The sequence below is a fragment of the Nyctereutes procyonoides genome, unplaced genomic scaffold, assembly GCF_905146905.1.
Source record: "Nyctereutes procyonoides isolate TBG_1078 unplaced genomic scaffold, NYPRO_anot_genome, whole genome shotgun sequence".
Lineage (NCBI taxonomy): Eukaryota > Metazoa > Chordata > Mammalia > Carnivora > Canidae > Nyctereutes > Nyctereutes procyonoides.
The window spans coordinates 40,819,397-40,833,155 of NW_026575140.1; the positions used below are offsets into that span (position 1 = coordinate 40,819,397).

General features: G+C 44.0%; 1 protein-coding gene across 8 annotated transcripts in view; it reads left to right on the plus strand.

Annotated features, from left to right (window-relative positions):
* Positions 1 to 13,759, plus strand: part of NFIA (nuclear factor I A) — a 368,402-nt gene that overhangs the window by 83,839 nt on the left and 270,804 nt on the right. For 4 of the 8 annotated variants that reach the window (XM_055305118.1, XM_055305120.1, XM_055305119.1 and 1 more), the window contains exon 3: positions 11,392 to 11,451. The exons of the other annotated variants lie outside the window; for them this stretch is intronic. In XM_055305118.1, coding sequence (XP_055161093.1) covers positions 11,392 to 11,451 — 60 coding nt within the window. The remainder of the gene's footprint in view (positions 1 to 11,391; positions 11,452 to 13,759) is intronic. 8 annotated transcript variants of the gene reach the window in all.

A 13,759-nucleotide genomic window follows, 5' to 3' on the forward strand; every position in this document is an offset into this window, starting at 1 on the left:
CCCTACCTATCCTCAGCTAGTAACAATTTATGTCCCGAAGATAGCAAAGAGTGCTGATTTAATTCATTTTACAACCAGTGTCTTTTCATGGGAGCGAGCGGGGTGGTAAAATTGTTTCAGGAACCAGAACATTTTTCTTGGTTATTTATAACATAACTTGACCATCCAGCTACACAGAGCTTCTTTCAATTGAGAAAGTCTATTGAATCCAAAAATAATAATCCTTTATATTTGTACAGTATTTGCAGTTTTATAAGGGACTCTTCATGTCCATTCTCTCGCTTGATTCTTCTGACAACTCTAGGAGGTAGAGAGCAGGTATTGTTACCTCCAAGTTACACATAAGGAACCTGAAACCAAAGTGCTTGTGAATCCTGCCCAGGGTTTCACAACCAGTAAATGCCTGGGACTTGAGCCCCCTAGATTTTATTCTGGCTGAAGGGCCAGTGCTCTTTCCACTGTTTGTTTTGATACCCTTGGAAGGTTCATTGCTCATCTAGGAAAGAAAAATTGGCAGCTCTTGCTGAAGAACATGGAAGGCCGCTGGGAGGGACAGATCCGAGAGAGTCATACTGGCTAATAAGTAAAATGAGAAAAACCAGGGAGGGTCAAGTGATTTGGCTTCTGTCCCTGAGTCACTCCCTGTGTGATCTTGGGCAAGTCACTTAACTTATCCATGCCTGAGAATTCTTTTACTTTCTCCAAGGATGTCAGTCTCTAACCTGCCACAGCCATCCTGCATACCTGTGGTGAAGATGACAGAGAAGTAATTTCTCTGAGGGCTCCTTGGGAGGATGCACATCAGAATATGAAAGGTGGTATCACTGTGCTACCTTTGAGGTGTGAGGTGGAGAAGCAATTGTTTTGTATTGATAGGGCCCTCAAATCTACCCTAAAGGGAAGAGTAAGGGATTGCTTTATCTGCCTTTAGTAAAGCAAATAAATCAATCCTTTACTCTTCGTGATTCTCCTCTGTCTTCTCTCTCTCATCTCTCTGGATGGGACTGTGAAGATGTCCCTGAGTATTCCCTGTGAGAGGTGGGGGTGTGCCATTGAAGGAACATCAGAGTTATGGCTAAGGTAGCCCAGCCCTCCCACTTTGCAGCTCTCGGGCCTTGAACAGGTGACTTCACTTCCCTCAGCCTGTTTCTGCTACTTCAGTCAGGGACAAGGGTGATACCCGAGGGGACTAAGTGAAGTAATGGATGCATGGTGACTGACACTCAATACACTCTCAATAAGTACTATTCTTGAGTTAGGGAAGAGTGAATATTGATGATGAGGGGTGGAGCTGATGGGAAAAGTAGGTGGAGAGAGGGATGGCTGGGGGGAATCTGGCCGTTTTCTCCATTTGAAACACTATTGGTTATATTATCTTTCAGCTTTCATTTTTGTCTCTCATCTTTTGTCCTCCCAGCTCTGAGGTGTCTTAAAGGAAAAGGCAACGTAGGAGTGTAGTCATGGTGCGGATGGAGGAGTCCAGGGCCAAAGGCACTAACGGAGGCTCTGCCCTGGGTCTCTTCCCAGTCCACCTTGACTTTGGCGGCGGGCACCCCGAGTGGGCCAGGGTAGTTTGCGGAGCTGCCGGGGAGGCTTTCCCCAGGCAGCAGTACCCACCCCGCAAGTGATGCCCGAGCCTACACACGCTTCCTGCAGCAGGTGGGGCCTTTATTTTCCACGTGGTCTCAGAACGAACTGGACTTTCCCCGGGACTGGGTTGGGGAATGCCACAGTCCTTAGTGACTCTGGTGCCGGGGCAGAGATAGGGCACACCGTGGCTTTGAGAAGGATTTGCTGTCTCTAGTTTTGTCTGGCCTGTGGGGTAGGGAGATGAGGAAAGGGAAGCGAGTGGATGAATGCCACCATTCGTTCAGGGGGCATGCTTCTGGTCTAACAGGTTCCCACGGGACCAAGTGGGAGGGCAAGTCGGTTTGGTTCTGTCTGATAACCTTTGAGCGCCTCTGATGTACCAGGCACTGTGATAGGTGCCTCGGTGTAAGTAGGGAAGACCCAGATCTTGTCTTCGAGAAGATGGTGTTTAAGCCACATTTGATGGGGCTGAAGCTATGCCTTGAATTGTGAAAGTCAGGATTTTTGGACGAACTTCTGATAGGGCACTGATAAGAGATGATATATTCTTTTGAGGGGTGCCCTGGCACACAGCAAGGAACACCCTCTGTAGCTAGATGGTGTTTTAAATATTGCTATTCTTGGAAATGTGGCTTCTTCCCCCGTGACAGTGTCAAGGGTTTTGAGAAAATACAGCTCAAGTCTTGGTGTTTATTGGGTAGCAGCAGACCAGTCCCCAAAGCATCATTCATTCTTGACTTCTAAGCTAAGTCTTTCTGTGCTTTGGTGTATTTCCGGATTGTGTAAATACACAATAACCTGTAACCACAGACTCTTGCTGAATTGCTGTCCCCCCTTCCGTGCGCCATGCGCTGTTAGGCGTGCTCCTGTCGTCAAGGAGCTCACTCTCCAACCAAGAGACAGACAAGGGAGCAATTAAGTTTGCTTTGTGATAGACTTAAATGCAGTTTTCAGGGCATTCTCTGAAAGAGGTTTCCCTGGCTTAGTTAGAGAGGCTGAGTGGGAGCACCGAGGCGCAGAGGGGGAGGATGTAGGAAAGGTAGCACGTGTAAAGAAAAGCAGAGAGGCTGGAGATAACTGGCTATGTTCCCACACTTGTACCCGGTTCCGATGGAGCCAAGCGGGGTAGGCGAGAATCTGCTTGTGAAAGCCGATGGGGCCTTTGGTTATCTGCTGTGTCACCAAGAGCAGAATGTGACGTAGGGGTTGGTAAAGGACCACCACATGGGCTGTACTTCCACTTGCCCAGATACTGATTTTCCCCCTTTTTAAATATTGCCATCGTTTTTATTGTAAATGTCATCGTTTTAAGTTGGGTCATAAACTTTGCAGGGCGAGGAGGGCAGGCATGAATTAGTGAATGGTAACGGCCTTGAAATCTCCTTATTAAGGTCCTACCAAGTTCCTTCTTTCATCTTGGTAGATATTTCATAGGATAGAAATGAAAGAGTGCATTTTTCTAACCTCCTAATTGCTGACTTCTGTTTAAAGTTTTTTTCGTATAAAATGTGTTGATATTAAAAATAACTTATTTCTTCTAGTAAACTGGTAATATTATCTCTAGTATAGAAAAGCTAGAAAAAAATCACAGATGAATTTTAAAATTAACTCTAATTCTGGCCCCTTTTTATCATTTTTTCTCCCTTTGTTTCCCTGTATACATTTTTAAATAAAAGTGGGATCATACTATAGAACAAATTAATTTTTAAAATCCATTTGTTCAAGAGATGTTTGTATTAATGTTTCTGCAGCAAAACAAGCCTTCTAAATCCTTTATAGGGAACTCTGACAATTACTGGGAATACCAAAATGAGAAAAGTAGAATTATCTGTATTTCTCTCCTTCCTGTGTTTAGTTTTCTATATTTATGAGAATATTCAAAAGAAGCTTATCAGGAGTTACTTCAAAAATAAGTTCAAATGTATGTCACAGGGTTAAGCCATTTCAATTACCTGTATCTTCTCTATATATGTTAAAAACTATTTAGTGACTTCATGATGACAGTCATAATAATAACCCTGACTTAAAGAATATCTGTATGACACCATTTACCTACTGCTATTAGGTACATTATTTCATTGAATTCTGAACAATTTGTTATTGTTATCACTATTCCAAAGACAAGAGAATTTTGAAGTGTTGAGAAATTAATCCTATACCATAATACTCAGGTATGTTCTGAATCATTGAAGAAGGTTATATTATATTTCAGTATTGTGTTTATAGTAAAAATGTTTTCTATCCCCTATGAATATGTTTTGGAAGACCATGCTTTATATACAAGTCCCCCTTGATTTAAGCTAGTCAGGCTTCCCCTTCCATAATCCTCCTCCTCTTCAAATATAAGGTATCTTGAACAAAGAGGAGCTTTAATAAACCATCTCTATCACTGGTTCTGTAAGACCTTGACATTTGCAAACTTTATTTTTTTTGTCTTTTGTCCCACACAGTAGCCACTCTTGCAAATCAACCTTGGGAAGTTAGCATTCTTAATGAAGATCTATAGGAGACTTTCTCCTTAGACAGTAAATCAGTTCTTTCAAGGCACCATTCATCTCTTCCTTCGAGCGCATGAATTGGTATGTGGCACCTTACAAGAGCTCATTTATCTTATGTGGGTCCCTAGTTATTCCCTCTGCCCACTTCCCCTAGATCGCCGGAGATCAAGGCTGAAGTGCATTAGAGTATGGCTTTGTGCTTTGAAAGTTGCCAAGGTCAGCCGAGGTGCCTGTGGCATTGACTTACAGAGAGTGGTGCTGAGTATCACCCATAACTTTTAGGGTGATATCACCCCGCACCAGCAAAGGAGTTAGTTTGCTAAAGCATTTGAATTACTCCTGGTTAATTTAAGGTGATTTAGGGCAGCCTAAATCTGAGTGGCTCAGCGGTTGAGCGCCACCTTCAGCCCCGGGGGCGTGATCCTGGAGACCCGGGATCGAGTCCCACGTCGGGCTCCCTGCATGGAGCCTGCTTCTCCCTCTGCCTGTGTATCTGCCTCTCTCTCTCTCTCTCTCTCTCTCTCTCTCTCTCTGTCTCTCTCTCTCATGAATAAATAAATAAAATCCTTAAAAAAAATAAAGGTGATTTAGAGGATAGGCAAAACGGGAAAAATTTTGTTACCTGGTACCTTGCCATTAGAGAATGTTTTCCTCGTTAACATTTGTCCACATCCCCTTGGCTTTGTAGTTAGTTCCATAACAATGATAACGATGAACTTTTATAAATCTCTGTTGTATGCTAAGTGTTTTTACAACTTCCCTATTTTTTTCTTACAATCCTACCATGATGTAGGAATCATCCTCATTGCTCACACGAGGAGCAGATGGTCACTGAGGGTCAAAACTTGCTGAAGAATACACAAACAGAAGGGCAGAATCAGGAGTCAGAACCCAGTGCCCCCACCATGTTTGCCTCTATGACCATCTTTTTTGGCAAGACTGCAGCTTTATTAGACTTGCCCACCGTTTGAAGGATGCTGCAAACTGTACATAACATTCTGGTAACTAGCAGTGGACCCCAAAGCCAAGCTCACTCCGCTAATAGTGCTAAATATTAATTTTCTAGTTTGGGTTTCCTTGCTAGCAGACCCTGAGATGAAGGTTTGGGTGCAGTTTATTTAGGAGGTGATCCCAGGGAGTATAGGGAGGAGATAAGTCCAATAAAAGACGCCTTAATGTAGCAGATTATGGCTGTGAGCAATGGGGCCTCAGTCCTTCTGCCTACCCCTACCCCTCCTTAGAAACTATAGGACGTACACTTGTTTCACTGAAGGCAGACTCTCCTACTTCATAGGTTCAGGGTTGCTCTTAGGTACATTAACTTCCCTGTACTTTCAGCCTGCCCCGCTCTACCCTGTGGACAGAGAAAGCCCCAGGGCAGAGAGACTCAGGTGTTTGTGTTTTAGACTGGGAGGCGTGTCCACCCCAGCTGTGAGTGACTCCCAGGATGGGAGCCAGCATGTGGGAAGGGCACCAGTAGTTTCTGCTACATTTGGTTTTGAAGCCAACACTAGGGAGGATCAAGATGCATCCAGACTGGTGACCCTGACTGGGGGGTTGGCAGCCTTATATAATAAGCAAATCAAGGCAGCAAGGAGGGCAGTGAAGCTAAGCTCAGACTCGGAGGAGGAACAGAGGAGTTGGAAGAGTCACACAGTCTTGGACTTTGATCCCAGTTCTGCCACTTACTAGCTGTGTGTCAGGGTGAGTCACTTAATTTCTCTCAGCCTCAGTTTTCTCATCTCTAAAGTGGACTTAGCTGCCTTATAGGGTTCATCAAAGCCTTTGTAAACTATTTCACCTTTGCATGGTTCCCACTGGAGCCCCTGATTGAGGCATCTGATGGAGCACTAGATGCTAGCAGAATTTTGAGGGCCGCTGTTTGCTTTAGGTGGAGCTCTTTGAAGGGTACCGTCTCAATACCTTAGAGTCTGTCCTCTAATATTCTGACGCTTTAGAAGTCATGGGTGAGTTCAAACCCCTTCCTCTCAGTACAGTTTCTGATCAGCCGAGAATTGGTAGCCCCGTTTCTCTACCATGGTGAGATTGGGTTTCCAATAACCCCCTGTGGAGTGCAGATTTTTTTTTTCTTGTCTCGTGAAAGTTGATTTGGATTTGCAACCCCACAGATAAAAGCACTGGTTCTTCTAAAGTTCCACCAGCCATTGGAAGATGTCAGTAGGCTTTCATCTCTTATTTTCCATTTGGTTTCTGACCAAAGGCTGACTCATCCACAGGTGGCTGATGTCAAGTGAATCAGGACTCTCTCCACATATGAACTGGGCCCTACCGTAGCCAAGAACGGCATGGAGAGCCAGGAGCACATTTTGGTATCCACCCTTCAGTAGCCCCTGGCTCCTCAGGAGCCACACTCCAAGGAGGCCCTGAGTATACACACTCATATCCAGTGCCGTGCCCGGGACCGCGTTCCTTCACCCCACTCACCCAGTCAGACCCTGGCTTGAACTCCATCACTCAAAAGGGAACATTAAAAAACCCACACCTCTGACTCATGCTTTGATTTTGTGGCCTAAAGAGGCAAAGACGCCGTAAGGAGCTTTTAGGGTCCATCACCATGGAGCCTCTTTACTGCCTAGCAAGAGCCTTAAATGATAATGGGAAACCTCACTATTGATTGGCTGACTCTTAATTCTTCCTCTTTGGGTTTTGAAGTAGTAGTGATGGTCCAGAATATTTATATTACTCATTGGATATATTAAATTAAACATACAAAAGTCCTGAAGCCATTTAAGATGAGTTTGTAGCACTGGTGAATAGGACTTTATTAGCAAAAGAGAGAATAGTAGCTTTTAGTTGTGGCTTAGCTGGTAAGTATGTTGATGATAAGAAACGGCTCAGCAGAGGTCTTAGAGCTCTCAAAAGGGACTCAGAATGTGCTTTCTTTTAAGAAAGTTCTTCAGGCCCATCCTCTATAAACACCCAGGTCTGTGGTGTGATGGACAAAGACGTAGCTTCTGTCCTGGTGGAAGATAAGCCCTGTTGACATCGTGGCAAAGGCCGTTTTTGGGCCACTAAGGACCAGCGCTTGGGTTCTGGAGGCGCAAGTCTCATAAGGAAACGTATGCTCTTTGGAAGAAGCCACTTGAAGTATAACCTCACTGTAGTATGGGATTTAGATTCTTTATTTTTTTTTCTCTCTCTCTCTCTCATCTTAAACCCATTGGAAATTAGAATGGATGGGAGAATTGGTCCATTCTGCTAAATGACTGGGCAGGCACGTAAGGGCTACAATTTTTGTTTTAAGAGATTTTGACCTCTAGAAAAAAAAAATACAGGGCCCGAGGCAGTGAAATGGTTAATATGACTGCCTCCCTTACAGGTTTCCCCAGATATGCTTACTCGCTGTACAATGGATAATTGTTAGCTCTTGTTGTGCAGATGCTGTTGCAGATGGAGTCCTGTACCTGCATGCATAGCAAATGAATTAGACTGGCAATCCCCTTTATAAAGCATAAATATGTAATTTGTTCAGCTGTTGTAATTAAATATGTATGTGTGAAACAGCCACCATTCAGGTCATTAATGATGCGCCATGCCAAATTAGAGCTTACAGACAGTAATGTACATTGTTGTGCAATGAGGGAATTGCAAATAACATAACTAAGCCTTTCCTAGTAAAGTGATGCATTCAGCAGCTTTAAAAGGAATATTTACATTTGCAACATTTTTATTTAGAAGATACATTTTTGTTCAATGTGAGAGTCTGTAGGATAGAATTACTTTTAGCGCCAGTTTAGTTTTATTAATGTTTTAACATTTTATTGTACAAATGCCACAGACTTTATTAAACATGCTGTTTGGCGATAAGTCTTTTAAGTATCTACTTATATATAAAACAGCAGTTGCCCCTGGTTTTCTACATGGTTATAATAGAACTGATGTATCATAGCACCTTGGAATGTCTTGATTATTCATTAAAAAAAAAAAAAAAACAACCAACCTCATAGTATTTCAACTCTATTCCCCACTGATAGATAAAGAAATTCCTTTGACAGTAAACAGAATTTTTATTTCCATAGAAATTGAGCTGAGAAAAATGTAGTTATCAAAATATAAACAAATAAAAGTGGTGAATTTGCCTCTTGTGCTTTAATTCCCAATGAATTGCTTGTGAATCCAAGGAATTTCCTAAGAAAAGTGTCATCCATGGGTCAGAATGGTTGTTTTTTAAATTTTAAGACTCAAAGTCTGTGAAGTTAATACACTTGGGGAAATTATCGTCCGGTCCTTTTTCTCCTTGGCTCCCTGTTAGAGTCTTTAAAATACTTGTAGCTGAAATTTAAATATATTAAAACCACTTTTATTTTAAAAATTTTCTGCATTTATATTTTAGCTGCCTACAGACACTCTATTTTTAACGTGCGCGTTGTTTTGACGGTTGGTACTGAGAGTGTAAGAGCTAACCATCTTGACCTTTCTGTCTACCAGGGCAGCAGGAGGAAGCGTCTCAGAGTTAATTCTGTCTTGTTCACAGCTGGGAACAGAACATTCCTCTGTGATTCGCTTGCCCATGATTCGTTGGGATCTCTTGGAAGCCAAACTTGATACTATAAGTCCTGGGCTTCTGAGGTCAAACACAGATCAACCCCAGTGACACATTTGGTTAAGAATTAGATTACACAAGACCAATGTAGTCAAAGTTTTACAGACAAAGGAAAATGGAATTATTTGGTATATTATTTTAGTCTTACAACAAATTCAGATGCAGAAATTTCCTTAAGCAAGATCAATCAAGATTAAGGACCTTGAATTTCAAAGTTAGAACTCCACAAATTGTGTATGGATGTAAAATCCTCTTTATTTTCAGCAAACAGCAAATGTTTCAATTAAGCGAATGTGTATTTTATTTGAAACAGATGAAATCATAACAACTTGGCTTGCTTTACCTAAATTATTGTTCCGTTACATCGAAAATTTCACTTAAAAGGAGTTCTTACCTTCACAGCCCTTGATTTTCCTGTCCTGTTTTCTGTATAACTCTTCAGCCCATCCGAACAGAAACATTTCGTTTGCGACAGTAAGGGAAAGTTTGGTTCACTCATTGTTTATGGAGATAGAAACGTTACACGGGTGACAATGATTCAGAAATTTTGTGACTTATCTTGATTGTACTCAGACTGCCCTGAATACTGAAAACCATGAAAAGACTTTGCCCTGCTGGCTACATGGTTAGCATAAACTATGAATTCATAACTTCCCTGAAAGGATTTTCTTCCAAGATCCTTTTCTCATTCTGTTCCTTTATCCCTATTAAAGATCTTAATCTTTTGATGGGCAGCTTCTCTTATTTCTACTGATTTCAGAAGTAGGGGACCAGTAAAATAGGCACAGTGGTCTCTAGGTTTTGGTTTCTGGAGAAATTTGAAGGATGCGTGGTGGATTTGTGTAAAAATATCCTATGGCCAACTGTCTCTCGGAGGCCTCCCGAAGTATTTTCTTGCGGGAATTTCGAGGATGCTCGAATTCGTCAAATGATGATGACTGAGGGTTTAATGAGAGCATTAACGCAGGGAAGGGACCAGAACTGGAGGTGTCAGGCCTGGCGCCACCAAGCAATGCCAGGTGGTGTGAAAAGGTCACGGGGCCCTCCCGAGGTAGTTTCAAGGAGCAAAAACAAAACAAAACAAAACAACAACAACAACAACAACAAAAAGCCCTGGTTCTGCAGTAGTGGTAGCAGATTCCTGGGTGGTTTGGCTCCTTCAGACCACCTTGCTGTGGAGGAACCCATGCAAAACCATCGGCATGCCTCTTGGTCTTGTATTAACTGTGGCCAAGGCTGTGCATTAAAGAACATGACCCTTCCTGAAAGGGTGGGAACACCCCAGTGGCCAGTGGCCAGTGGCCAGGTGCTTTATGATAACACCACACGCAGGCCCGGCCAATCAGATGGGATCTTTTCTCTGGCAGTGGCTCCTTTGGCCACCACTGCAGTAAACACTTTCCCTTGGATGTTGGTTTTCTGTTGTGTCTGGCAGCCACACTGGGCTGCTTGAACTTTAGCCAGAGGCAAATATTTATACACCAGAGTGTGCGGTGTTCAACTGGTCAGGCCTGGGAGGGAGAGCGAGAGGGAGAGGGAGAGACCTCTGTGCCTTTTCACCAGAGAGGATGTGTCCTCCCCCACCCCCTTCCTCCCCTCTTCCCCTTCCCACTGTGTGACATGGTGAAGTGGGACCATCCTGGAGGTCATCTGAGCTCGGGCTGCGTGGGCTGCCCTGCCTGCCAACCATATGGAGGCAGCAAACGTAGGCCCTGCTTGCACACACACACACACACACACCAAAAAAAAAAAAAAAAAAAAGAAAGAAAAAAAAGAAAAAAGGGAGGGCTTCCTAACATTTCAGGCCTGCGCCTTTAATTCCTCTTGGAAAGTTTACAGTTAATATTTTCCCTGGAACATTGTCAAGCTTTTGACAGAGCCTGAGTGTATGCCCGAACTGTGAAACTGAGCCGGAGAAAGCAAGTTGTGAGAAATCTGTTTCTACTCAAATCCGTAAGGTTTATTGAAAAACAAAAACAAAAACAAAACCAAGAAGAAGGAAAAAAAAAAAAAAAAAAACCACCACATTTGAGGAGGAGGAGGAGGAGGAGGGGGGGGAGGGGGGAAACGGAGAGCGGGTCTCTCAGCTGGTGCGGACTCAGGCCGCCATTTTAAGAAGCCGGCGAAGGGCGACGTTCCGCTCCTTACATGGCGGCTGTATTTACCCGGCCGCAGCCAATCGCGCCGGCCGTGCCAAGCCACGTGACGTGCCACGAGGGCACGCACAGCCATTTCCTCGTTTCTAAAAAGACGTGCTACCTCCACGCGAGCGCTTTACCTTGGGTGGCGTGCCAAATGCGCCTGCAGAATGTGTCTAGCAGACTGGCGTTTGTCCATAAAGTTATTTTAGTAGGTAAAAAAGTCTCTGAGCACTTGAGCTTTGTGCATTCTTTATGTAAAATGGATTTCCCTGCTTGGCCAGAGGCCAAGGGTACAGCACACTCGCTGGGTGAGAAGAGAGCTCCTCTGCTGAGAAACTGGTGGACCGACACACTCTTAATTTTTTGGCTTCTGACCAAACAAGCTAGATGGATGCCAAAATTCAACAAAATAACACATTATTGTGTGATAGGAGCCGGGCTCGAAGAGAGCAGGAACTCTCGGAGCAACTTCATACTGCCCACCCCCACCCCCCCAACCACCCGCTCTTTTTTTTTTTTTTTTTTTGAATTTAAAAAAAAACTAAAGAAATTTTTAAGATTTTTTTTATTTTTAATTTTTAAATTTTTTTTTTTAAAGGCTTGTCACATCGGGGAGGACACGAGAGGAAAATGGCAAAATGCAACCTAGAGAGGGAAGGTATGATTTGACACGTAAGCACAAGGGGAGGAACTGAAAACAGGAGTTTGAAATTACTTTTATGGACTTCTCCCCCGGCGGGAACCCACAGTCCTCTCTGACTTGATTCGACTTACATGCTTTTAACCCTGTAGACTCCGTGTGTGTGTGTGTGTGTGTGTCCTACTCAACCTCCACTGCTGGGTATTCGTGTGACAGTTCCCTGTGAGACTTAAGCCCTGGAGACAGGCGTCGAGATGGAAGGAGAGCTGCAGAGTTCAGATACGGAGTCTTGGCAGGCCTCGGAGGAGCAAACAAGCCTTTGTAAACTCCTCTGTGTCCTTATGCCTTTGCCACCCCACCCACCCCACCACCCCGACATCTGCCTCTTGAGGGAAGTCTGCTCTGAATCAACCTGCACAGCGGCGTTAGCAAGTAAGGGGAGCTTTTCTCTACCTCGCTTTCCACCTACGAAGACCATAGAGGAGAAGAGTTCAGAGCTCCCTGAACTCCAGAGACACTACAAATTGAATTTGCAGAGACAAGTACAATAAGCATACAACACATCTCCTGTTTTTCTATGGCAATTTGTCGGCCCAAAGGCGGGGGAAAAAAAAAGAAAAGAGACCATCTCTAGTCTGAGCCACCACTCTCCTTGCTGAGATTTGGTAATTTGGGTAATCTGTGAGTACTCACCCTTATTCTGTTCTTACTCCTTCGCACGGTAGCCAGACTGGTCTCTAAAGAACTAAGTTTGATTTTTTTAAAGATTTTATTTATTTATGCATGAGAGACGCAGAGAGAAAGAGAGGCAGAGGCAGAGGGAGAAGCAGGCCCCACGCAGGGAGCCTGATGCAGGACTCGATCCCGGGTCTCCAGGATCACACCCTGGGCCAAAGGCAGGTGCTCAACCACTGAGCCACCCGGGCTGCCCAGATCTAAGTTATTTTTTATCGTTCCTCTGCCTAAAAGCCTTTCATGGTTTCCCATGGATTCAGGATAAAATCCAACTTGTTGCCATGGCCTGCAGATCCTAGTGCCTTACTGGTCTCCCTTTGGTTGTCGGAACCTGGCAACCTCTTTGCTCCTTGTTGGCTGCTCAGAATGCACTTACCCCTGCTCCTTCTGTGGCTAGCTTAGGTCCGCCCTTCAGGCCCCCGTTCAAATGACCTATCTGCGGAGCAGCCATCTATCTAAGATTGGCCTTCGTATTTATATATTTTTTTCATGGCACTTTTAGCAATCTGAAATGTTCGTGCTGACTTCTATTTGATTACTCATGTTATACCTGTTTTCAGTCCCACAGTGACAGGAATCGTATTTACCACTCTCGTTTTCTGCTTTTTGCACTGTACCTAAGCACAGTGAGAGCGAATGGTTGGGCAAGTTAGGGCACTCCAAGATGCACACTCCATTTACCTTCATTTTACTGAAGAATCCGGTATTTTATTACGTATACTCAAAAAAAAAAAGTTTATTATAAAATGCCTCGTGAGACCAATGCCTTCAGTTCTCCACTGAGAGTCAGTAGATCACATTGGTTTAGAGAGGACAAAGCTTGTGGATCTTCGGAGGGCCTGGATGGGAGCGTTGGCCCCGCCGCCGTGACCAGCTGTGTGAACTGAAGCAGGTGCCTCGGCCCCAACACTTCAGTTTCCTTAGCTCTAATACAGGATTCCAGATGATGCCTACATTATAGGGGTATCGTAATGATGAAATGTGATACCACGTGTAAAACTCTTGTCACCAAAACGTTAACTCTTGCTATTGCTGTTGCTGCTGCTGTTAATTAGTAGCAGTGTGGTGGGCTCAGTACTGGCAGGGGAAGTAGTAGGAAACAGTCCTGGCCATTAAATAGTTCAGTCAGCTGAGGAGACATACGTGTAAATTACCTACTGTAGGTGACACACACGGTGCCAACAGCTCTAGCAATATGTGAACAGAGGATTCAACACAGAAGGGGGAGCAACTAGCTTTCAGTAGACAAGCAAAGGTGCTTTGGGGGAAGGAGCGTGTGAGCCAGATTAAGGTAGGTAAAATACCTACCTTAGGTAAAATACGTCCCTTAGAGACAATAATAAAATATAGTAGCCTTTGCCCACCTAATTCTTTTAGTAATACACAAGACTCCGAGTGTTTTACATATACTACCTCATTTAATCCTCTCGGCCACCCTGTGAAGCAGGGCTACTGTCGTCATCCCCATTTTACAGGGAAGGAAACTGAGCCAAAGAGAGGTTAAGTGGCATGCCCAAGGTCACACAGCTATTAAATCCCAGTCCTGGGACCTCATACGTTTTTGTTGTGAGAGCGTGCGTGCCACCTCTAC